Source organism: Python bivittatus, unplaced genomic scaffold (genome assembly GCF_059951505.1).
Source record: "Python bivittatus isolate LINGU-HERP-01145 unplaced genomic scaffold, Pbiv_v1 ctg000700_np1212, whole genome shotgun sequence".
Classification (NCBI taxonomy): Eukaryota; Metazoa; Chordata; class Lepidosauria; order Squamata; family Pythonidae; genus Python; species Python bivittatus.
The window spans coordinates 60,194,709-60,221,915 of NW_028277098.1; the positions used below are offsets into that span (position 1 = coordinate 60,194,709).

Here is a 27,207-nt window from a genome sequence, read left to right on the forward strand (position 1 = left end):
TTACTGTAAAGTTAGGAGAGGTTGTCATGCTAATAGAGAATGAAAAGTCCAAGATAAATATATAAGTGTGTGTGTGTGTGTGTAGATGTGCATATGCACATGTGATTTGCTTAATGCTGGTGGGGAGCTCTCTTGCCTGAGCAGAAGGAAATGTTTTTCCATATGATTCCCTCAACAGGCAAGCAGGAGGACTTGCATGTAGCTTAAACGCTGAGGAGTTTGGCTGCCAAAGAAAGACGTTATTGTTATGAATTTCTCCTCCTTCCCTTACTCCCACCCACCCTAAGAGAATCTCCGAGGAACAGAACCAGAAAAAACACACACGGCTTGGAGGAGGCTCACATTTGTATCAGGACTGGATCAGAGCGAGGAGGAGGAGGAGGAAGGAGGAGAAAAGGGGGGAGCAAGAGCCCTGGAAATTAAAGCACGCAAAGGCAGGCAGGAGGAGGGCAGGTGTCAACAGGTAAGCCTGGGGCAGGTGTCTTCTTTGGGAACAGCCTCACATAGCAGGCAATGCTTCCCTCACCACCAGTCCAATGGGATATTTTCCTTTCTACTTACTCCCATGTTATTCTTCAGGGTTTCATGTCTGATTCTTTAAAGGCTGATTTGATTTTGCTTACTCATAAAACTTCTGACAACTAGAAAAACTTGCATGTGAAGTTTGTGATTAAAATGCTGAAACTTATTTCCATGGGATTTTGGGATTCCCCCCCTCACTTTGTTTTGCTTTGTTTTTCCTGTGCATGTCAGTCTTATAAACCCCACACATGAGAGCAAGGTTTGTTTTCAGAAACTGCATCACTTATAAAACTGATTCACAATAAGAACTTTAGTGGATGGAGGAAAGAGAGGTAGACTCTAAGCCTAATGAGTTTTATATACTTAAGAAAGGAATGTCTTAATGGCACTTATTAATTCTATTTGCATGACATTTAAAGCTGTTTCTTATCAGAGCTGTAAATCTGTTTGAAGGAAGAAAGAGTTTCAGAGTCCCTTTGAATAGTCAATGATGAAGATTTGCTTCTTTGTCATACAATGATATTTGAAAAAAATCTTGTGATGTTTGCTTTCTCTCAAAGGGAAAGAATACACAGACTTTTCATTTCTGGGACTAGAAGAATTAGAAGCTTTAACAAAGCAGGACACTACTATTCCTCTTGTAACAAGAAGTTGAAGGTCAAAAGGGAGGAACCAAACAAACATTTAAATACTCATAAACTAGGGTCCTAGTTCTCAATACCACCACCCAAAGTTTTATAGACCTAAACAAGAGAGTGATAGGATTTAACTAACTGCAATTCACACTATACCTGGAAGTAAGTCCTCTTGAATTCAGAATTATTTACTTCTGAGTAAATATATGCAGAACTGCTCTGCTGTCCAACAATGTTAATGCATTTACTTGGAAGCAAGTCCCACTGGTTGTCATATTTGTTAGAAGTAAATTGGTCCCCAATGTAAGTTTGAGTATACTATAAGTATATATAGTATACTTATAGCATAGTCCTAAATGTATCTAACTTAGAAGTACACCTCATTCAGTAAATGCAATTTTGTTTCCAGTGACAGATTAATCTTTGCAGGTTTACTTTAATATGACTGAATTTTAGTTATACTCTATGTGCTGAATTCATGGTTCCTTAGGGACACACCCCTCCAAAGAACATTAGTGATTTGGCATTTCTTTGGACCAAATGATCTCTCATTAACAACCTGTTCTTGTAATGACTGGAGGACGGGAAAAACACATTCTACAGAGTTACTCTCCATGAGTCCTCAGATTTTCTCAGGAGCTTGAGTGGTCAGATTACTTTCACTGGACATTTGCCCATTGCAGTGGAAAACAATGCCATCAAAACAGATGCATGATGTATATCTTGCAATCACCCTTCCTAAGGGGCAGCAGATCCATTCTTGATGGGTTGAGGTCAAGTGCTTTCCAAGGGAAGAACCATTTTCCTGCAGCATTCATACGTTGTATGTTGTTTTTCCAAGTGGAATAGAATCCAACTCATGTGATTTTGTCAGAGATTAAGAAATATTGCTGAAGGGAAGGGCAGGAACATTTCCCTACACAGTTAAAAAAAAAAAAAAGTGGGGGGAGGCAAGAGGGATAAATGGGATTGAAATATGAGGAGGATATAAGCAATTATGAGAACCTGTGCAGGCACTCAGCCCCTGGGGAAGTAGCTGGACTGAATTATAGACTGCACAAACAAGGTTGAAGTACACAAGCTACACTGATCATGCTTTGAAATGTTCCATCATTTTTATTATATTCTGTTGTAAGCAACAAAAAACTATAACTAAGTTCCCAAAAGATCTCTAGTGCAAAAGTCAGTCGTGAGAATAAGATGGATGGCTACATTATCAAAAGTGGCCAGGACAGACTGTGCTAGTTAATGGAGTGGGCTGCAGGTTTCTGATCCATCTCATCCTGGTCTCACAAGTGGTCATAGAAAAGCCATCCATTTCTTAGGCTGAGCTACTGCAAGATAGAAATCATGCTGAACTACCATATATGGCTACAGGCAGATTACTAAAAATCATGTATGTGAACTGCTCCAGTTTGGACAAGTACAGGAGACTTATATATTCTGCAGAGAGATGTGCTTTTTAGGCTATGTTAGTCAGCTTTCTTTTAGGGGGTTGATAGCCTTGGCCAACACTGCCCAAGCCTGAAATACCCAAGTATAAACTTCAACCTTCAGAGGTTCAAATGGAAGTGGTGCACAGCTGATGAAAGCTGTAAGTTGCTCTGCCATTCCTGAGCTATGCGAGGTGTTTTAAATGGGGAATGGTCTTTTTTCAGGATTCCTGCACTCCCAGTTATGCATTTTATATTGGCAGCTCAAAAGAGCAGGAAATTCCATTGGAAAGTTGTGTCCTCAGGGGAAACAGCTAGAAGGCGGGGAGGTGCTGATTCTCACTTTATAATAGGAAACTGAATGGGGAAGAGACAACTTACAGCTTTTCATCCTGTTTTTGTGCCCTCTGACCAAGAACTGTATATGCACCCCATAAATGCATAATCTCTTCATGTTATGCTATTGTTTTTGAAATCTGGATTTAGGCAGCTGGAGACATAAAATTAGCTATAAAGGGGCAAGTATTAATCAAGAGGAGGTTCCCCCTGGTGTATTGCAGTATCACAGAAATTAGCCAGCTGGTTGATTCCAGATGCTTTCTATACAGGACACACCCCATTTGTGCAGAAAGCCTTCCCTGAAGAAAAAGGCTGTTGCAGCTGAGGCTCCTTTTTTAATTCACCCCATAAATAATTTGGATTGGTGAGTGGTACAATGGCACTGGCCCAACACAAACATTTTCCTGCTTGGCTTCTTAATCTTCTCATTCTATAGGGAGAGATGGTCTTTTAGCATTGCCTCTTCATTTTTCAGCATTTGAAAGGAGAAAGAGCTGAACATCTGCAGCTGCTGTGAAGTTCATGTGGCCCTCTGTGGACTGTTATCATGGTGGCATGAAATGGGAAGTACAACAGGATAGTCCACTACATTCACCAGCTAAAATTTGGGGTAGATGTTTTTCTTCAAATAGAAATAGATTACTAATATTGACTACCACATGTGAATTTTAAGCCTTTACTTTGGCTCTGTTGAATGTTTGGTTTCTGCCTAGCCTGTTCTTTTGATGTTTTTAAACTCCAAATCCGAATTATTTTGTTTCAACAGCAAAAGAAAGATTATGACTCATATAAACATTGGGAAGCAAAGGAAGTATGAAATCAGATAGTCAAGGCTTAAATGTTTGTCTAGAGTCCAGAATCTGCGCTGATAGAGCAAAACTCCCCCCCCCTTTTTTTTTTTACTGCTAAGAGCTCTGGTCCAATGTGGGGAACTAACCATGTTGTCCAAGGCTACTGCCTACGAAATGTAGTTCATCAACATCTGAAAAGCCAGAGATTGCCCTAGCCAAACAGTAATTTTATTGCTAAAGGCCAAGCTAGATATGACAATGAGAGGCTTCTTCTCCAATCATATGTACAATTGGGTCTTTGGTTGCAAATCAGGCAGTGGATGGATGCTGTAGCCAAAAGAGACTGTTGCTCATAAGTATAGCACATTTTTGCATGCAAAAGATCCTACGTTCAATCCTGACATTTACAGGTAGGACTGGGAAATGCTCTAGACTCAAACTCCAGACTTAGAGCTATGCCAATCAAAGCAAACAGTACTGAGTTAGGTAGAGGAACTGATGTTGGGCCTCAGAATAATTCAGATTTATGGATTCATTTGCCTATACAGCATCTTTCTGAGCCATGTATTTTAGCTAGCTAGAGTCATTTACAGTATAAAAGCCCAGCTCATGGGGAAATATCTTTGCGGATTTTCTTCCTCGTTTACCTGAGGAGGAAATGATTGGCTTTTACATGAAATTCCTGTTTAATTAGACTAACTTATGTTTACAGACATGCTATATGTTGTTAGTTTTAAGTCCCTATTATTAGGCAGAGTTGTCAGAGTATTATCTTATTTATCTTCTTTAAACCTGTGAGGTAGTCTGTGTCAATGATAGAGAATAAGGACTCAGTAGGTCTTCATCCAATATTCTATCCAGTGATTCAGCACTATTTAATTAAATCATATTATATGGAATAAATTCCATGGGAAAATGGAGTTTAGAAGCAAGGTATTAGTTCTCCAGAGGAGCATTGTATTAGGAAAACTATAAATTAAGTCTATCTTTCACTCAGAGTCCTCTCATTTGCCTTGTGGTCACCTGTGGTGTAGAAGTTAAGGGACTATGATCAGAAAGATCTAGGCTCCAGTTTCCAACCAACTACTTTGAACCATCTCTCTCTGTCTCTCTCTCTCCCCCCGCTTTCTCACTCTCTCAGCCCAATCTTCCTCCCCAGCTTATTATTAGGAAACTAAAATGAATCTCCCCCATATACGCTGCCTTGAATGCCAACAATAAAGGCAGGATATAGTTAGAAAAAGTCAGTAAATAATCAGAATCCAAAATGGTCTACCCACTTGGTTGCCATTGCTACAGAGTAAGGCAAGTGAAGATATCCCACTGCTCTTTTTCTTTGTCAGGTCCAGGATAGGCTTGGATTATGATATGGCTATCGTAAGATTGAAAGAACATTGGAATAAAAAGGAATATTCTGAAGCATTTGGTTGACAGTTCTTATTCCCATTAGCTTCTTAGTTGGGTAATAGAAATTAGTAGGAGAAGGGTGAGATGAACTGTATGCACCCCAGAAAAAAAACATTCTGGGAAATACAATGTTTGTATGAGTTGCTTCTACTATGGATGGGGTTGCCTGCACAAATTCAGCATAGACGTCTTGCTCTGCAAACTAATGAGATTATTTTAAGGAATGTTGTAAATGTTTAATCTTCCCTGGGGAAGATTTATCCCCTAATGTACTTGGCCAGACCCAGTGGCTTCTAGCTGTTTTGTTCTATTTTATTAAAGAAATAATTTGTGTAAATGTATAATTTATATAAATGCTAGTCAGCTTAGGTGAGGCATTCAAACTATTGCACAGAGATATGATTAATCTATTTATTTAACTGAATTCTATAGTACAATGCTTCCACAAATCTGGTCCATGGCAGCTCACAATGCAATCCAATAATAACAGTCAGACTCCAAAAAGAATATAACAAACATCATGAAACAAACAACATTAAACAATCAAAAATAATCAAAAAGTTAAAAACAAGCAAAAACAAGAAAAGGAAGGCAGACCTAAAAGATAGGAGGAGGAAATTATATAGATTTGGCATCATGGAAAAAAGGCCTTACCCTTAGTAGACTCTCTTTTCAGGGCAGTCCATGGAGCAGAAGTGATTACTGGCATGACCCAAGATATTTAGGGATTTCTACTGTAAGAACAAGCACCTTGAATTTGACCTGGAAATCTGTTGGGAGTCAAAGTAGCTTAGCTAGAATTTATGGTGGCACAGTAGAATGGTAAAGATCTCAAACTCCATCTTCCAGAAGATCTCTGGGTATTCATATTCTGGCTCCATGTCCTGCCTCTAGGGGTAGCAGCTTGGTGGTTCTTGCAGTCATTATCTATCTTCTAAGGTGCTTCTCCTGGCCCACTCCTTCCTCCTAACCTGTTATGTCTCATGCAGCTGGGCAAGACTGAGGAAGAACTACAAGTTTCAGCAAGGTATCTTTCATGCTAATCTAAGGCAAGTAAAAAATTTTGGAAACTGTAAGAGGAATTTCCCACCCTCATTTATGAGTTCACTAACACAGAGTCTCTGTGAGTTATTTGAAACACTTCTTCCCAGGTTTACTTTCCAGATAGCAAAGTGACTCACCTCTTCTTTGTATCAATTCTCCTTTCCATTCCTTTCCCAGCTTCCCCACATTTCCTCACATAACCTCTCTGCTCACAACCTGCTTCATTTATAACAAATAAAATAAAACAATGAAATTCTGAAATTATTGGTATAGTACCATGTAGCACTGTGACATGTGACTAGAGGCATCAGCCCTCCTTCCCCATTAGGACATAAACCAATCTCACTGAGAATAAACAAAATTAAACTTTATTTTAAAAATGGTTAAACTTTTAGCTTTTAAGATTAAAATGCAGGTAATCAGTGTTGGAAAAGACACATTATAGAGCTCTTAAAATCTAGGGATCCAATAACTGCAAATGAATGGAACAAGAAAAGGATCCAGTAGGACATATAAAAGTAAATATAATGATTTTAGCAGACCACAAGATGGAACTGATTTGTTACCAAGGAAGAGAAGACTTGTTTTAAAGGTATAAATAGCACTGATTCCCTGACTGATAGCAAAATCCCTTAAATTGTGCAGATGTTAAAAAAAAAAAAAAAAAAAGATTGTAACACACAGAAAACAAAGATTAAATTTGGCCCAATTTCTAATAAGACATATCTATTTCTACCTATACAGCAGACCCCTGAATCAGATTTTCTTTCTGATTCATTTTACCTGGACTTCCTTTCCATTTTTACTGAAATTCCAAATTTTAATTGGGGCTGAACAGAACGATCTTAGGTTTCTCCTTTTCTGCATACTGCAACACAACTTCTTGCCTGATTCCTGTCTCCTGGAGTTCTATTTATAGTTTTGAAAAGAACAAAGCCTCTTTCTCCTGTAGAGGGAAACAGTGGAGGGAAACTGTCTCTTCTTACATGCCACAGCAAACATCTCTGTTGTGTAAAGAAGTGGATTCAAAGTCTGTGAATGTGGTTGATAAGTGCTAGTATAGTGAATACAGGCTCACTGTCTCAATAATAACACATGCTTCTGCTGGAACATACTGGCAGAAGAATGGCCATTGCAGTTTGGTCCAGTTGCAATTTCTAGATCTCCTTTTAGGGACATCCCCACATACAACATACTAAAATAATCTATATACTTTAAATTGTACAATAATGAACACATTTATACAGGTAGTCCCCGGTTTAAGAACTCCCAGTTTAAGGACAACCCATAGCTAAGAATAGAACCTATTGATTTGAGTTAAATACGCAATAGTTTGAGTTAATTACACAATACTACTTATACAAAATTATACAATAATACTGTTCTGGCTTACATACAAATTTGATTGAAGGACAGACCCTAGGAACAGAACTCATTCTTAATCTGGAGACTGCCTGTACTCACAACTCTGTGGCTGTTGCATGACTTGCAGTTTACATAGGTAATAACATGTCCTGGCAACTCTGAGGTTCTACTGTGATCACATAACCCTGGTCTGTCTCATCTCCACCTCATGATTTAAACAGCTTTGTGTAATACTTTTTGTCTTACAAATGAATCCATTTTTCCTGATAAGCCAATACAGAACAATGGTATGTCAACTTTCATTCCTCCCCTTTTCAGAGAGATGTATTCATGTGACCTTGATCAGTCACTGATAGATTTCTGAGGAAGGGTGAGAAATAGATAACACTGGCTACTCATCAGTCAGTTGGAACCCTCAGAATATCTGCCCTTCCCTACTTGCTGCAGTGAGGGCAATACATTTCATTAGCAAACCAGGATATCAAGGAGGCTATCTCTATTCTAGCAAAATGTAATATTGATACATAAATGGCTGCTTATGTTAAGCAGTGCAAATGAGCAAAACTTTATGAAGAGATGTTTTAATGTACTCCTTTGGTTGATGAAAAACTGGGTAGTTGAAGAGTAGAATTTGCCAAATCACCAAAAGCTGGACTCTCCTAACATCAGAATGTGTCAAGCAATAACAGTGAAATGTGCACTTGTTATTTGTAACTAAGGCTCATATCATATAAACAACAAATGCGGTGGTTACTGTTGGAACTGAAAAGGAGTCATTCCCTGTAATGAGCTGTTTGTGTGCAATGACTTTCCAATGCCATATCTCATTGCCACACAGTTTGCTCTTCAGAAGTGCCAACAGGATAATTTCCTGATGGAGTGGAGAAAATGGCAGCAACCCAGTGAGATGAGTGTCTCAATTCAGAGAACAGCTACTTTTTGATTCTGTTTCCACTAATCTCCACAATTATTATTCAGGTGCTGGGAGGAAGAGCCAAACATGGCATTAAGCAAAGTGCTAGGAAGTAGGGTAAGGCTCTCTACATCATTCCCCTCCCTCCCCCCATGCCCATCCTCTTGAGTTAGTACCAGTACTTCCTTGTTACTGGCCTGATGTTGCTGGTGGCTTCACTTAACCACCCTTGCCTGGTGAATTACAGACCATTCTTTGGGAAAGTACCATGACTAAATGAACAGCCAAAGACAACCCACTGTTTAGGTCATCTGTTCCAGCAAATATAATGTGAGACCATGCCTTGCCCTGCTTGTGTGACTTACACTGATGTCACTGTCCCTACAGCCCCACAGGCTGGTCACTGCAAAGTGCTGAAAGTCAGAAGCTATGTGTGTCTGCACCACGTAAGTTAGTCTACCAATGTCAGCTGTGGTTGAAGATGTATTTTCTGTCCCCATGTTAAAATAGAAGTTAGCTGCTGCTCCAGTCAACTTCCATAAAGGAGAATATGGGTATCTGTGCATCATTAAGGAAAAAAAAAAAAGGCTTTCCCAGTCTTGAAAGTAGATTTTTATGATAACAAAGTGAGGAATTCAGCTGGTGGCTGTCACTACCCCCTCAAAGATAAGGGTGAAGACAGATTAAAAGTAAACAGCCATCACATTCTATAAAGACTTGGTGCTGTCCTGCTTTATCCCATTACTTCATTTTAGCTTTTGGTTTACCTTGTTGTTGGAATCAAACATTGGCTTCTTGGCACATCAGGAAGCTTGCTTAAGTGTCTTATTAAACAGGAAGGAATAGATAATCTTTTCTTTCACTTTTTCTGAATGTGCTCTTTTATGATAGCGAGGAGTCAAAAGTGGATATACATAATGTGTTAATATCTACTAGCCTGCACCATAGCTATCAATAGTCTCTATGGCCCACTTGATCAGGAAAAAATGTATCCCTTTTGTTTGGAGACAAAGTCTCTATCTTCATTTCCTCACTAATGATTGATTGTGGAATCTTCTGAAGCTTTTCTCTATTGAAGTGAAAACATCTCTTTGTACATAAATATCTGTCACCAGGAGTTCAAGGATTTTTTTTCAGTGTTTCACCTACTAGACTGCTTATATCTTATCAGTCTGGTGAATGCTAAAAGAAGGGGAAGAGTGCAAGTGAAGGAAAATTTGAAAAACTGCCTAGAGCTTTGTCAGTTCTCACACCTACCAGATTTCTACTTGACAATTACCTTATCTTGGCTAATGCAGAGATTGGATGCAGTCCTTGGAGGACTTTCTGCAGAATGTAAGTGCTTGCCAAAAACTCTCTCAAAAAAAAAAGGGGGGGGGAGAAAAAAGAAAGGTGTTTTCTTCCATTGTCCATTGACTTGTTTCTTGGATGTGAGTGACAACCAGGGATAAAAAAAATCTATAATAAACTGAATAAAAATATATACTAAATCAGCCGACGACTTATTCTTGTCCTTGCACTTTAAAACCAAGTAAAACAATGAATGTAGAATTAATTTTATTAAAATTATTTAAGAATCTCTTGGAATATGGGGAACTGGTTGAATATCTGGACCCCTATCAGTCAGGATTCAGGCCCGGTTATGGGACAGAAACAGCATTGGTCACACTTTTAGATGATCTCTGGCAAGAGCGGGATGGGGGGAGTGCATCCATCCTTGCTCTTCTTGACCTCTCGGTGGCTTTCGATACCATCGACCATGGTATCCTTTTGGGTTGGCTGCGGGAGTTGGGGCTGGGTGGCACAATGTTGCGCTGGTTCAGCTCCTTTCTCCAAGACCGAACCCAATCGGTGTTGATAGGGAGCGAGAGGTCCAGCCCCCAGCCCCTACTTTGTGGGGTGCCACAGGGGTCAGTACTTTCACCGCTCCTATTTAATATCTACATGAAACCACTGGGTGAGATCATCCGGCACCATGGGGTGAGGTATCATCAGTATGCGGATGATACCCAACTATACATCTCCATCCCAGGTGCCTTAAGTGACGCTGTGACTGCCCTCTCGCGGTGCCTGGAGGCTGTGAGGGTCTGGATGGGGGACAACAGGCTTCAGCTGAACCCTGGTAAGACGGAGTGGCTGTGGATACAGGGAGCCTCAGGATCTAGGAGTTTGTCATCTTTGGTTCTTGACGGGGTTGCACTACCCCAGACAGACTCGGTGCGTAACCTGGGGGTTCTCCTGGACTCACGACTCCTGCTCAAAGAGCAGGTGGCAGTCGTGGCTAGGAGGGCCTTTGCACAACTTTGTGTTGTGCAGCAGTTACGCCCCTTCCTGGATCAGGAGGGCCTCCGCACAGTCACTCATGCCCTGGTCACCTCTGGGTTGGACTACTGTAATGCGCTCTACATGGGGCTATCCTTGAAGAGTATCCGGAAGCTACAGCTGGTACAGAATGCAGCAGTGCGGACAGTTCTTAATGCCCCTAGGAGGGCACGTATAACACCTCTGTTGCGTGAGCTGCATTGGTTGCCAGTTTGTTTCCGGGTCTAATTCAAGGTGTTGGTCATCACCTTTAAAGCCCTTCATGGCATGGGACCAGGTTATCTGAGGAACCGCCTTGCCCCAGTCATCTCAGCCCACCCCACTCGGTCCAGCAGAAGGGGCAGGTTGCAGACCCCATCCATCAAGGAATTTCGATTGGTGGGGTCTAGGCAGAGAGCCTTTTCCATTGTAGCGCCCGCCCTATGGAACATCTTGCCACCTGAGGTGCGGTATGCCCCCTCCCTCATGGCCTTCAGGAAAGAGATCAAATCCTGGCTCTGCCAGAAGGCCTGGGGGCCACAGGGGCCCCTGCACCTGTGGAGATGGCTGGTGGGGTGAGGGGTTGTCCCCCCCCCAGCATCTTACAGGTTTTTTAGGGCCAAATTATAGGAGGTTTTAGGCCATTTTTAATATGTTTTTTAACTATTTATAGATTATGTCCATGTCTGGAGAGTCCTGTGTTTTTTCTTATTTTTTCTTATTGTGAGCCACCCAGAGTTACCCATTGGGGGAGATGGGTGGCATACAAATTTGAAAATAAATAAATAAATAACTAAATATAGGCTATAAATATGACTTAGAAAAGTCAGGCATTTAAGCATCCCTTGAAAATCTTAAAAATACAAATTTTAATGAAGGATCTAGCAAACGTCTGTGACCATATGTTTAATTTGTTTAGAATAGTTGCTTATATTCCATTAATTGAAACCAGTTTTCTCAATATGGTGTTCTCCCATGCTGGCTGAGAATTCTAGGAAGATGCAGTCTCAATAAATCTAGAAGATGCCAAGTTGAGAAAAGTTGACTTAACATCACAGATGACCACCTCTTCTGAATTTAGGAGTCACTTAATTCTCCAGGACACAATCAGGAGGCCACAACTTGTTCTCCCAAGCTGCTGGAGGACTGCACATGAGATTAGTTCTACAAATGACACTTATAGGAACAGCTTATTTTGACCTGTTTTTCAGTTTTTGTCATTTTTAAAAAGATAGGAATGGAAATTAACAAACTTTGGGAAGCAACCTATTCCAATTTCCATGCTTAAAAAACCCAAACACCATAAAATCTCACAATTTCAGGCTGCTATTGTGCTTTCAGGCAGTCTCTTAAAGGTCAATTTTTGCCTTCTAAAGGTCACTTGTTTCCATTTCTTCCTTATTTTGGAAAAACAATGTCCATTTGGGAGGCATAATGAGGGGAAGACATGTAGCCTGAGGTTTGTCCACTCCTACAACTGGGGCTGGTATTTTCTGCACAAACTAACCCATTGGCTTCATAATAGAATTGCAATAATGATCTCACCTCATAATTATGAAGCAAATGTGTACAACCATAGCATTGCTAGATATATTTAGATTCGCTAGATATAGTGCAAATATATTTACATCTTGCAAAAAATATATTAAACTATAGAATGTCTTGTTTCTTATAGAACTCTGTTGCTTAGGTCTGAAGCTGGAACAAACTCTTATGCTATACATTCAAAAGATTTTCACTACAACCAGGTAAATGGTCTTAAAAGAAGGATCCAACTCAAGGGATGGCAGTTGGCGACCTCTAATTTAAGCACTGGGAGCTAAATATGATTGTGACCATTTCTGGATTCTACTTTAGTATATATAAATTGCATTCATGTGTAACTTGCTCAGTCTTAATTTTACCTGTTGTCCTTTATAATTTGCAAGCTCAACTCACAATATGTTATTTAAACTAGTAGACAAATGTGTATGATATTATTGAAAGCCAAACTACATAAATATAGAAAGAAATGACATAATCACAGATTTCATCATCATAAACTATAATATTCTAAACTAATTCAAAACAGATTAGCAGCTCTCCTCTAACTGTTGCTTCTATTGGAAAACTCTGAATGAAATGTTCACATTTTACATGCAGTTGTTTGTTCATATCATGGTCAGTTACACATTGTCCCAAAGATGACATACATTAATATAGTTCTGCATATTTTCATTTTCTCACATATATGTACCTATGTACATTTACAATTGCAATCTATTGAATTATAGCCCTGTACAGACATAGGGAGAAGATTGTGACCTGGTGATTTGTATGCTTCTTTAATCTGATGCTCAAGAATGAACCATGAATGGACAATTTCAAGGTCCCTGCTGTTGAAGAGTTTTCAAAGTAGAGCACTGTCCTCCGGCTGTCCTTCGGTTAAAAGACTGTCCTATGTAACATACAGCATTTGGACATGTTATTGGTTCACCCTAAGGGTGAGCTACAATTCAGATGATGTAAGAAGAACAAGGCTGGCCCAGCCCAAAAGTTCAGGTAGTCCAGCATTTTGAATGGCACAGGGCTACCCAGGTGCATTTGGGAAGCTCACGTGCACAAGCAGAACGAAGCTCTTTTTCACTGGCACGCTCCAGCACCTGGTGTTCAGGACATAGAATACGGCCACCAAGTCTACTAGCTATTGATAGCCCAATCTTATCCTATAATACAGTTTTTATGCTTTTCATGTATGTGAAAAACTCTAGAGGAACAAAGAGAATGAAAAAGTCCTTGATCTTGCTAGAAAAATGCTTAGGTTTTATATATAGTGTTTTGATATTTTCACACAATTTTTCCTCTGCTTCCCTCAGTTCAAATGTTTTGGGGGAGGGTGATCAGGGGCAGAGAGCGGCAAAGCAGAGTTTTATTGTACTACTATTAAGTCTTTACATGCAACCATTTTTATGGCAAGATTAGCGTCCGCTCTCAGGTCCTCCTAATACTACAATTTTAATTGGAAGCAGCAGGAATCAAAGAGTTCTAAGGTTAAAGTGAGACAGATGGCAGCAGACTTAGAAAGGGGAGGGAGAAGAGACACAGAACCTCTTTATGGAAGAAGTCAGTTACTTAGAGTCCCAGGAATGTGTTGCATCAGCTTAGTCAAAATATGTTAAAAGGAGCCAAGCTTTCTGCTAATGCAATATGACAGCAGCCCCATGGTACTTTATTTCTCCTCTCTGAATATCCTCATTTTTTCTTAGATAAACGAGTTGGCAATGTGTGGGTGTGAGTTTGGATAACAACTGGAATGGGAAATGGATCGTTATTTTAATGCTGCAACAACAAATCAGGGAGCTCCCACGCCATTGTATGAAAAAAAGGTGGGCTTCTAGAAAAATACCTGCAGTCATGGGGGAAGGCCTACCACAGCCCTGGTTACCGACCAAAAGCAAGGACATTGGTCCCAGGACCAATATTTTCAGGCAGGTCTTACTGATTTACTGACATGTCTCTGTCTACTGTGTCCTTGGTATTTGCTTGGTAGCCCAGTGCTGTATTGACATTTCCTTACCACAGACTAAACGGGGAGTGGACAGCCATACAGTATGGTTCATAATGGACAAGTGTTCTATGGCAGAGGCTAGCTGGCTATAGATAGAGCATCTAGCAGCTGTACTCCTATCTCTGTTCTGCCTTTGGATGAAATTAAAGACTGTATGATTAACAAACTCTGTTAGGGAGCATTCTGTCAGCATAGGCACTCATATATGGGAATGTGCCATATTTTAATACAGAGGGATTAGTTTTGGAATCTTCCAGATAGTAATAACTTATAATAGTAACCCACAAATTATCATCATTGGTGACTTTAAGCTGATAAGGAAATATCCAGAAATTGGGTAAGGATCATGGTAGACAATTGTAGAGGAGGACTGGCCTTATAAATCTTCACAGTTGAGTTGTTAGCTCCAGCAATTGTAATTTCTCTCCTTTTTCTTCTTCTATGCAGTCCTTGAATTGCAGTAGCTCTCTCTTCCTTTTTTAGATCAGCATCAAACCATGCAGAAAGTATGTTTGTATAAGTACATACAGTAGAGACAATCTTGGTGGATCTCAAAAAGGTAAGCACAGTTAGAACTGATTAGTACTTGGATGAGAGGGAACCAGGAAATACAAGGCTGAGGGCTAGATTGAGAAGTCGGAACAACATCCTGTAGAAAGGCAATGGTAAATTACTTCCATATTCATATCTGTCTGTCTGTGTATCTCTATCTAGACACATCCATGGAACCAGAACCATGAGACATGCTCAACCTAAGGGAATCTTTACCTTTTATTCATGGCAGGAGGTGGGGGTCGGGGAGATGATTGTGTCTACTGGCCTAGCTCTTTGCTGCACATTTATTGGAATTCATATTTATGTAGATGATATGAACATGGGATCCAAGAAGATATGTAGGCTTTATAACCATTTGCAAATGTACATCAATCATATGTCTATTTTGAAAATAAATTTGCAGAAATGCCAGCATTTCAGTACTGACCTATCCTGGAAAATGCTCAGCTTGATATTCTCCTTTTGGCATATTCACCCATTCAGGATTAACTGAATCCCTAGCAAGAGAACAAGGCTGCGCATGTTTGCCATGCATTCTTTCCCCAGCCTCCAGGCCTTGAACGTAACTTCTATATAGCATTGAAAAGATGCTGTAAGAATGTGCCAGTGCTAGGAAGCAGTTTTTTGGTAGCCTGATCCAGAATATACATAATTTTTTTATGCCTTGCAATCTGCCTCTGTAACTTGGAGGCATAGCTCCTATATTATGATGTCCACATTTAGTAATAGGTGCAGTCTAGGTCACTTTGTATATGCACATCTACATCTGGCTCTTTTAACGCCAACTTCTTTGTATTGATCCCAAAGGCATTTCTGGGGTATTTGCACCATTCCAGGACTGGCTCTGCACTTCTGTGATCCCATGCCAACCTCTCTCTTCAGCAGCTGAATCAGTTTGCTTCTGGATCAGCTAAGGTACAAGAGGAACCTTGCAAATCTATTATCCATTATGGTTAAGTAGTTACAATGAGAAATTGTGAATGTTGTTTTGACCTTTTTTGTTCTTAGCAGTTATATGACAATGTTTATGATCTGTCTCTAACTGGCTGTTATTGACTCTTGTCTTTTATAGAAAAGATCAGTCTTTAAGGTTCTTTTCCTTCAGCCCCTGACTGTCAGCTGCATTACATTCAGGAGTTATCATTATTCCTTACTATTACTATTCCTCTTTCACACAAAACCCACAATTGTGTTTCAAATTGTGCCTCCTATTATCATTGGGGTTTTCTGGAAAGATATCATGTGTCGGGAATATTTCTCCCCACAGAGAAAATTGTTTTATCCTGTATATATTTTTAGACTTCAACAAAACTCAAAAGGTAATTGGATCCAGATTAGGCTATTTAGCTAAATAAATTATAATGTTGTATGCCATGCCCCCTGCTGTATTCTATTAAGTTTATCATACTTATGAATATTGGAATACAATCTTCCCTCCATAAAAGAGAGACTAATTTAAAAATCTATTAAAATATCTTTGTTTATAACTTTTTGGCTTCTGCATTTGCTTAATTTCATGTAGACAGGTTTCTTTCATTCACATCATCCAGTACCACATGATAGGTTATCTTATTTCATCCACCATATAAACAAAAAGTTAAAACTGAGAACATTTTGCTTGATATAGATTTTAAGGAAGCATGATCATGGTTTTCCAGTACTTTTAGCCCCATGTTTACATGCATTGCAGGAGCTATAGATTTTAAAGATTTAGATAAAAAGCTTCAGTTGTTGGATTTTTCTGATAGTTTCTTCAAGAATAGCCATTTCACGGCAAGTATCATCCAGTGATTTGTTTCCAGATCCCTGCGTATTACTCAGATGAAAATTCTGCCTCTTGTCATGCTCCTTTCTGATGTGTATCGAAGTGAAAGGTCCAGTTCAAATTTATAGCTAGAGTCAATCTATACAGATAATGCAAAAATAGAGGTTAATCTAAAGTCATATTCACAACAGCACATAACTGGGAGGCAGGAAAGCAGAACTGAGATAAACTGGTCAAGAGTAACTGAGGCAAGAACAATAAATGACAGATTGTCCCCAGTTTACTTTGGACAAAATACTAAGTAGGAACTAAAGTAGGTCAAATAGTAAAGGAGGAAAAACTCCCTATTTTCAACTTTTAAATTGATATACCTTATGATTCCTCTCCCCCAAACCCTTTCAGCTCAATTTAAATATATTCCTAGAAATTCTCATCATTTTGTTCTGAAACTGATTGAAACAATGTGGTATCAGCATTTCCATGCCTGTATTTTCTGAATAAGTCAACTCAAGCAGCATATGATATTGGATGGTGTATTTCAAACCTGTATTAGACCTCCATGTGATTTGAAAGTGAATTCAATTTCAGCATCAATCTGTATTTTAAAATAGTTGGGTTTCAGACCTGGGCATAGTTCAAAGACTGTGTTGATCACACTTGTTGATGATCTTTGGCAGAAGTGGGATGATGGTGGTGCATCCATCCTGGTCTTCCTTAGCATCTCAGTGACCATCAATCCCATTTATCCTGGTTTAGGGAGCTAGGAGTAAGGGTGTGGTGTTGTGGTGCCCCTTCTTCCTCTGAGTCTGCTTCCAGCCAGTGGTAGTTGGTGGGAGAGGTCCAGTTCTAAGCCCCTGCTTTGGGAAATTCCTCAGGACTCTACTCTCTCTCCAGTCCTATATAACAGCAACAACAATAACAACTTACATCCTGCGACAATACCTTTAACACCATCAAGCAACAACATCTGCCTATCCCAGGTCCTTGGGAAGGACTCGATAGGTGGATAAAAATGCCAGATCCAGTCTAAACATCTGGCTGACCGTGTGATCAACAATAATAATAATTTATTAAATTTATATGCGCCTGACTCCCAATTATTCTAGGCAGCTCACAATTGTTAGAACATTTAAAAACAAAGAACACCCACACAAAAACAGCTTAAGACAGAAGGACATAGATGGCAAAGAAAATAAACCCAGAAGTGAACAGAAAGAAAGAAAGGAACATCAGTCATCCTCTCCAAAGGGTGAATATATATAACATCCATATAAATCCACTGGGTAAGTTTATCCATCAGCATGGGGTTAAGTATCATCAATATGCTGATGACACTCAGATTTACATCTCTAGCCCTGCCAACCAAGTGATGCTGTCAAGATTTCTCTCAATGTCTGGAGGCTGTAGGGTCTGGATGGGGAAGAACATAGCAAGACTGACTGTAGGTTTTAGCCCATCGCCTAGATCTGGGGATTTTTCATAATGAATTATGGATGGGGTAGCATTCCTCCAGACAGAAACAGTATGCAATTTGGGATCCTCCTAGACTCTCAGTTCCTCCTGAAGGAGCAGGTGACAGCTGTGGCCAGGAGGCCCTTTGCAAAAATCCATCTTGTGTTCCAGTTACTCTTGTTTCTAGATTGGGAGGCTCTGCTCATGGTTACTCATGATTTAAATACCTCCCATTTGGACCATAGTAATGAACTCTACATGAGGCTGCCCTTGAAGACAATATGAAAACTACAACTAGTCCAAACTGCAATAGCCTGGGTAATTATGGACATACCAGGGTATGCCCATGTAACAGCATTTTTTTAATGAGCTACATTTGCTCCTATTTGGCTTCTGGAAGCAATTCAAAGTGCCAGTTGTCACTTACAAAGCCTTTCATGGAACAGGAACAGGTTATTTGTGGGACCACTTATCTCCAATTATCTTGTCCCATCTCACAAGAGCCAACAGGGCAGATAAGCTCTGGGGCCCTTCTGTTAACCAATGTAATCTGATAGAACCTAGGAAATATGCTTCTCCATTATGGTGCCTCCCCTGTGGAACAGGGGCATCCTTTAGACCAGTGTTTCTCAAACTTGGCAACTTTAAGATGTGTGGAATTCAACTCCCAGAATTCCCCAGCCAGCATGAAACACTTCTTTAGACTATTGATTCATATTCTTGAGAGTCAGCTACCATAAGTCATCAAAGCCATATTTCCACTGAATGAAGTCCAAAGTTGCACAAACCACTCAGACAACATTTCCAATGACTCTAAAACCTCCTGGCATAATCTGGGGTTCCTAAGTTAATTACTTTCTTCTTACACATTTTTACCACATTTTTTTTTAAGCAATGTGGATTTCAGTGCAAACACTTGGTGGCAGTGCTGTTCAAATATTTGTGTGAAGACAAATCCTAACCTTCAGAACCATCAGGAGTTTTCCATGCACTGCAGGAGGATGCCAGGAAGGCAAGAAAGTAATTTTACTGAATGCATTATATTCTAGATCAGATGAGGTCTACCAAACCTGGGCTGCGGAAAGCTGAACACCCAGCAAAGAGATCTGGCACTCCTAACTTGGTATACCCCTTAATTAGAGCATGTATCACAAGCAGAGACCAAAAGCAAGTGGTGGAACACAAGAAGAATAGACATTACTGTCTTTGTATGGAGTTGTTTTTGTTGTTTTCCTGCAGTGGCACTTGTTACTTTAGCCTCAGCTTTCCCATGTGAACCTTTGTACTGGATGCAAGATTAGATTAGAAAGAAGAAACCTTAAATTGTGGACTGAATTCAGACACAGCAAGATGAGTAATTAAAGCACTTCCTATCACACAATGAAAATATTAAAAGTATTGGTGCATAGGTACATCCAAGTTAGTTTTTAGTTTTTCTGTTAGCCAAGACTAACTGCTGCTGCTATTCTTACAGATAATTTTCAACTTTCAAAGACATTTGCTATGCTGATTTTAATTTGCTCACATTTTCTTCACAGCTGCAATTATAAGTTTCACCTATTTTTCTGTATGGAGTTTAATGCTCACAGGAAAAAGGGCCTTTCCTGATCACTTGAGGTTGTTGTTGAAAAAAACTATGTTAAGTGGGATGTTTGTGTTAGCTTGACTCGAGCAGCCGCAATATAATGTTCCAGCTCTGAGCGATGGAAAGGACTGGGAGCTTGCCACCAGAGTTGTTAGCCACATTCATCATCTGTATGGTAGCATTCACAAGGTGCAAAGAAAGAAACTAGTGAAGAAAATGGTGCAAGAGGCTTTCAAGAATTTTTTAAAGGCTACATGAGTATAATAATTATAATCACAGATCTCTCTCTCTTTCTCACACACGCACGCACACACACGTGCAACATTGCAAGAATAAGAGGAGAGCTGCTATATTTTTTTTGAGGATAAAAGCTCAAACTAGCATCCATACTACCTTAGTGCAGAAATCAAGATCAATTATTTCCTCTAGAAGCAAAGTAGACTTGGAATTCCCTCCAGAAGTTTCCTTCTTTGCCACTGGCTGCATACCTTTGAAACCTTCTGTGGTTTTCTTCTTTACAAACAACAAATATTGTGTTCAGACTCGACTTTGATTATGATAGCTGAGTTCAAATCACTCACTAAAAAATCACTGCATGATATTAGATTTGGCAAAATGTCCCGTGAGGCTAGCCACATCATGGAACCCTGCTGTGGCTAAAAGGGAAAGGGAAGCATTGTGCATCCTTGCTTAAGTCCCCCAAAGACAGAGAACAGGACCAATTTCAATATATTCTCAGTATAAATACACATACTGTGCCTTCTCAGTAGCTACACTGATCCTGTTGGTCTTCCACAAAGGTGTAAAAACCTGGGTCTTTTGTTAGGCTTTTGGGGTAGGATAGAGTGATCTGTTCCTCAAAGGTAGTTTTTTTTTGTCAGGAATACGTTGGAATTGTTATCTTCCCCAATGTGCACCATGTACTCTTTTGGTCTTATTTGTTTGTTTTTAGCTGTTATTTATCTGATATTTTTAAACCATGGTGTAAACCACCTAGAGTCAATCTGTGACTGAGGTGGTATACAGGTTGACAAACGAATAAAAAAACGTTGTCCTCAAACTCACACTGGCTTGTAGGTTAGATATGTCCTATCTACCAAATAGCCTTATTAGCCTTCATGGACCATTGAAGAAACATTTTTGATCCACTTGAATATACTGAGAAAGAAGATATGAGCCCATTTCTTGTTTGGAAGGAGAAAGGAAAGTCAGCTATTTGTAGCTGCTGGAAAGAAGGAACCTTGTGGAGGGAATTCCAAGTGCACCCTACTTCCCAAGGGAAATAATCTATTAGACAAATAAACATTTAACATTTGTGTGTATGTGTGTGTGTGTGCCTTTAAGTCAGCCTTGATTCCTGGTGACTGCCTGGACAAGTCCCTGCAGTTTTCTTGGCAAGATTTCAAAAGTGGTTTGCCCTTGTCTCCTTCCCAGGACTGAGAGTGAGTGGCCCAAGGTTACCCAGTTGGCTTCGTGCCTAAGGCGGAACTAGAACTCTCCCAGTTTCTAGCCTGGTGCCTTAACCACTACACCAAACTGGATCTCTTAACAGTCATTACAATCTCTTAAAGAGAAATTATAATGTTTGCAAGAATTTCAACGAAGGGGAATAGTTTGGCTATTCTGGTTTGTTTTCAAATATTATTCTGAAGAAATGGTTCTACTGTTAGTATTTCAATGGTTATATCAGAACCCATTTTAGTCAACATATTTGTACTAAAGTCCATAAATCACTAAATCAATTAATACTCCCACTTCTAGCAGCAAGATGTGGTATTGCAAGAGCCTGCAAAGGTAATCTCCCCAGCAATTGCTATCCAGAGAGACAATACTTTTCAGAATAGAAAATGCAAAGGATAAGAATAATAAAGAACTGCAGGATGTTTTATAGGTTGTTTTTTATTCAAAGAAAAGAATACAATAAAAGTCTAAACTGACATAAAAGATTTTGAACTATATCTTTGAAATTTCTTTCCTTTCTTATTAAAAAAAAATGATAGGCTGAAAAACTATCAAAGAAATAAATGTACTACTACATACATTTGTGTGCTTGGAAGAAATCCCTAGTAAAGTCAGGCATGTTCCTTTTCCAAGGACTCAGAAAACTGCAAAATTGGTATGGATGCTACAGTCATGCAAGAATGCAAAGGAAGTTTTCTAGGTTTGAAGATAGATAGAGCATAGTTGATAAGGCTAACTTGTCTTATTCCTCCCTCTTCCTCTTCCACAAAATGCAGAAAGGACGGACAAAGACATCTATGGGAACAACAGCAGGGGGGAGGAGAACTATTTCCATCCTTTCTCCCAGCTGTGGATCAGTTAGAGACACAGCTTCTAAACTTTGACTTTCCAATAGTAAAGGTCTGGGATTATAAAAGGCTGAACTCCCCTGTGCTTTGATGGATTATGAAGGCTGAACGCATTTACATGCCACATTTGATCCCTACATGAGGACTAAGAAGAATTTGCGGTAAAAATGACACTACTTCAAATTTTCATTTGATGATGAATATTCTGTTTATTCATTTACTACGTACATGTTATCTAAATATGGCTGTATTAACATTTTAGAGGTTAAAGGTTCTCCAGAAATTGATATGTTGTCAGTATTTAACAGCATCTAATACGCTGGTGACATGCAATGGCTGTCAGTATACAACATAACTTGGAGAGAAAAGGAAAGAAAATTAAGCATGTCATGGGACAATCTTGGATGGATTCAGGGGGGACAGAGATCCACCCTCAGAGACTGGTGAGAAGAACTGAGGGGCACACTGAGATGGGATAGAGAACTTGACTGGGCAGAGGCTGCGGAGGGCATTAAATTTAAGGTGGTAGGCTGGAGGAAATGGGGAGTATGTTTGGTTGATGATTGAATAGAGGCAAGGTTGTCTTTGAGTGGATGATATTATATGGGAAGTATGTACAAATGTGAGTCTGCCTTTTTAAAATGATCTAAGTGGAGAGTGTGTGTAATGGTGGGGAGCCTGAAAGAGAGACAAAGCATGCACCTTTTGTTCTGGAAGCGTGAAGGGAGAATTTCTGGAGAGTAATCCTCAAATTTTTGGAGAGTAATCCTCAAGGGAGTAGAACTGTGGATTGGAAGGAATAGTCTTGTCAGTTTGGAAGTCAGATCTCACCTTTCCTTCATTCTCAGAATCCAGGGCAAATTGTTTATCTTTTACCCTCACCAATTTGCTTTTTTGTATCTGGGCATTCTTCTGCAGCAGCCATTTTGTGATGGACCAGATAAGCTTCCCAGATGGACTTTCCAGTCTATTTCTATTTGACATTCTATTTCATTAAAGTAATAAAAACCAGTTATTTCAACATTTTTTGTGTGTGTAAAATCCAATTTTACAACAACTATTTTCTAAATTTAAAAATTTAAAACAACTGAACACAATTTTTTTTTAATTGACTAAATCTGCTAACACTCTAGGGAAAGGCATTCTTCCCATTCCATTTTAAAATGAATTACTGGGATGAAATTAGTTTTAAGAATTGAAGGAGCCTGTAAAAGTAAAGACATCAAGTCACCCAGAGTCCCCTGTTGTGGGGGAGATGGGCAGGGGAGAAATCCAATAAATAAATAAAAATAAATAAATCGTGATAGGGTAGGTTATTCTTTGTAGACTTCTGGAGAATTTATGTATGAAGAAGCATAAAAACTAGTGATTGAATTAAGTTGCTATAGATGTACAGTATGTGACTGTTCTTAAAACCATATGAACAAATTATTTAATATGAGCCTCAGTTCTGACAAAAAGATGTAGGGTAAATGCTGTTCTCATAAAAAAATAATGCAATTTTACATTTAAGACTTTGTGGAATTCAGGAAACAAAACAGACTTGTAAGATTTGTGGAGGCCCTACCATATTGATGGAATGTATATCAGCAAATTTGCCCAAATTTGCCATCATACTCTATCGATGCAGCTATTTCCAGCACACTTCCAGGGAATTGTTTGGCATTCCCATATAAGTCATTTCCTTGCAAGGCCCACTTTTCTTGAGCTGCAATACAATAAAGAGTATGGTTTTGCCATGTGTGACATTGTGTCCTGTTGCTAAGGGATGATGGATAGGTTACCTCTGAGATTAGGACAGGATGAGCAGAAAGGTTGGTGAATTTAGGGCCTCAGTTTCTATGGGCTGAGCAAGCAAGCTTTTTGAGGTACAGAAGTGAGATACATGTTTCTGCCAGGATCCTGAGGCAGTCAGATTGGAGTATGTAATGGGAAGAAGAAAAATGGAGGGAGATAAAGAAAGAACAATGGGACCTGCTGGGATCTGCCCTGCAGAACTGGCCTATCAGGGACCATAGAACCTGGTCCCTCAGTTGCCAGAGCAGTGAACCAAAAAGGATGGTTGGCTGGGCCATGCAGAGGTCAATTTATTGTCTATGCAGTATTCTGATAAGTACAGCTGTGCCAAGCTATGGATTAATATCCCTGCCTCCCACCCCCACCCCATTTATCAAATGTCCTCCATTTGAGCTTGAGTTGGAGCATGCTGGTCTAAGTCCATAATAAAGTCATATTCTTCTTGAAATCTTTTCTGTAGAAAACATGTTTTCCACCCAGGCAGGAATTCAGACAGTTTCTGAATTCTTTGCATGTGTGTTTGGGTTTTGGAGTTGGAGGCAAAAACAAAAACAAAAAACAAAACAAAACCAGTTTCATTTGACATGGGCTCATACTGCTGAGACATGACAGCATATGTTTATATATGTATTCCAGACCTGCAAACTACTACCACTACCCCTTCCACCCTCTGTTTCCCATTTCCTGCTTTCCATCATCACATCTCTTGCTTGCCTGGCCCTATTTATGCTTCACAGACCATGGAGGAAGCTGCAGTCACTGCCCATCTCTCTGCTTTAGTTTGCTTTGCCTCTCATTTGTGTGGACTTTTCCTCTCAAAATGGATCTCCAACCTTTATCCCAGGAGGCCAATGTGTGTTCCTTGAAGGCCTCCTCCCTTTTGTGTCCTGTGCTGCAAAAGAGTGGCTGGGAACAAGTACAAATATCCAAAGCCTGGTGGAAGGCAGTGTGATGGTTGGGATGGGAACGCTGTTCTACAGTCATTTTATATTTGTATGTGCTGATCCAAGAGCGTCCATTCTCATTGTCTCAATTCCTCATGGATGGTTTTTGACAGCATTGGTTCTGTATATTCCTACATTTCTTTCCCATTCCAGATTGATCCCTCCTAAGTTGCAACAGGTGGCTGACTCCTCAGTCCAAACATTTCATTGCAGATTTCTCCAGCCTGTTGTTATCCAACGTCTTGCACTGTTGCCTTTAGCCAGCATTGTCAGCTCTCACAATTCTGTTTACAAACATAAATGCAAAGAGAAACAGATTAACAGTCTACGCAGGAGAATGTTAATTTAATACTGAATGAATGAATATAATATAAATGCTTGCTTTTCTTTCTTCTTGTTTCACTTAGACCATGAAGAGGGTTGCCAGATTGATTTTCCCACTTATTCTTGTGCTGATCTGTGAGGTGAATGGACAGAGGCGTGTCAAGCCTCCAAAGAAGCGCCCAAGTCCTCCACTTCCTGAACCAGTTGAACCAACTGACTTTCCTCCACCTCTGCCCCCAGGACCCCCCTCAATTTTCCCAGATTGTCCCCGAGAATGCTTCTGCCCCCCAGATTTCCCTTCAGCTCTTTATTGTGACAGCCGCAACCTGAGAAAAGTCCCATTGATCCCGCCCAGAGTCCACTACGTCTACCTACAGAACAATTTCATTGATAAGCTCTCTGAAGAATCTTTCAAGAATGCTACAGGGCTGCGGTGGATCAATTTGGACAACAACCGCATTGATTCAGTGGGATCACAAGTATTACAGAAGTTGGATAGCCTTGTCTTCCTGTACATGGAAAAAAATCACCTTAAGGAAGTGCCCAACAACCTGCCTCCCAGTCTTGAGCAACTTCGGCTGAGCAGAAATCGGATCTCCAAGATCCCTGAAAATGTATTCAGCAAGTTAGAGCACCTCCTCCTTTTAGATCTTCATCATAATCAACTGGATAATGGAGACTTCAAAAAGAATACTTTCAAGGGGCTCAAGAACCTTATGCAGCTCAACCTGGCTCATAACCGGCTAAGTAAGATGCCACCTGGGGTTCCCAAAGCCATTCACCAGCTCTTTCTTGATGAGAATCAAATTGATAATATCCCCAACAATTACTTCAAAGATTTCGCCAACCTGGCCTTCATCAGGCTTAATTCTAATAAGCTGTCTGACAAAGGATTGCCTATGGACACTTTCAACATCACCAATTTGCTGGTCTTGCATTTGGCCTACAACAATCTCACCAGCATCCCCTACATCAGCCCCAAGCTGGAGCACCTCTACTTGAATGACAATTCAATTGAAAGTGAGTCAGCCCAAATCCGAAATTGATTAGACCTACAAGAGAATCTGTTTGTAGGGGGCGGGGGGTGGGGGTGGGAAGAGAGAGATCAGATCATCTCATATTAAAAACTCCAAAATAACTTACTTACATTGATGCTTCCAAGAGAACTTCAGTAAGACATCTTATTATCTCAATCTGTTTCTAAGTCATACTCCATGGATTCCAAGAAAATTATGAATTCCATCTTGTCTGAAGCTGTAACTTTATGACCATTAGGACAGATGACTGATCAGAACAGGGGGATGGGGGGTGGTTGAGAGGAGGCAGGTTGAGCAACAAATTGTCCTCTTCCATGCCCTAAAACTAAAGAAATATTTAGAACTTTGTGTATAATGAAAAGGAAAATTCTTTTTCTTTTTCTTTGACGTAGGGAGAGAGAGAAAGGGATGGAAAAACTCAATATCCCTCCATTCACTTTCTGCTCTATCAGTCTAGAGCTAATAAGTTTTAGCTTGCAGGACTGATTTGCTTTTCCAAGACTTTTCTCTGTGCTGAGAAAGCACTGCAAATCAAGGCAATTTTAAATGTTTGGGTGCTCTTTTTAAAGTAATCAGTAATTGTGTAAAGAAAGTATGGAGGGAAAATATCAAGGAGTTTTTACATTTTATATCTTCAGATATTTAAAACTGAGAATAGTTAATGCTTTTTTGTATTTGTCCATTAGTTGGAGTGCTGGTAAAGGGTAGGTTTGATCTCAAAGTGGGATGGAGTTGAGACACCCAAATCTCTTCTGTGATTTTTTTTTTTTTTTTGGCCTATATTTCCCATACTACTGGGTAAAGCCTAAATCACTTCATAGATTAGTTGTTATCCTGCAGAATACAACAGCATAGTTGTAGAAAAATAAAACATTTTTCCTTCCTGTCCCCAGATGTATGTACAGAGGGAGCTCCCAACATCTGTTGCCTTAATTGAAAACATCTGTATATAAGAAATGCAGAATTCCTTCCAGAAATTCTTAACAAGGAAATAACAAAGGAAATAGTAAGCCACGGCACTTCAAACCAACCCCAAAAGCTTGGGTTTTTCTTTCAAGTTAAATTTTTGGCAACTCTGGAATGACAACCATGTAGGCCAATAAAATATCCTTATATGATATGCCTCATATAGGAAACTTCAT

At 39.7% G+C, this 27,207-nt stretch overlaps 1 protein-coding gene across 11 annotated transcripts in view; it reads left to right on the plus strand.

Moving 5' to 3' along the window:
• The first annotated feature begins 251 nt into the window (after window positions 1-251).
• PRELP (proline and arginine rich end leucine rich repeat protein) overlaps window positions 252-27,207 on the plus strand; it is a 36,877-nt gene continuing 9,921 nt past the window's right edge. The window contains exons 1-5 of one of the 11 annotated variants that reach the window (XM_025170972.2): window positions 252-463; window positions 3,405-3,539; window positions 15,660-15,767; window positions 21,892-22,124; window positions 25,112-26,048. In XM_025170972.2, coding sequence (XP_025026740.1) covers window positions 25,115-26,048 — 934 coding nt within the window. In that variant the 5' untranslated portion in view covers window positions 252-463; window positions 3,405-3,539; window positions 15,660-15,767; window positions 21,892-22,124; window positions 25,112-25,114. Of the gene's footprint in view, window positions 464-3,404; window positions 3,540-9,790; window positions 12,499-13,995; window positions 14,116-14,780; window positions 14,857-15,659; window positions 15,768-21,891; window positions 22,125-25,111; window positions 26,049-27,207 lie in introns of those variants that run through there. The other 10 variants (XM_088128444.1, XR_015793461.1, XM_025170968.2 and 7 more) reach the window with 10 other exon arrangements.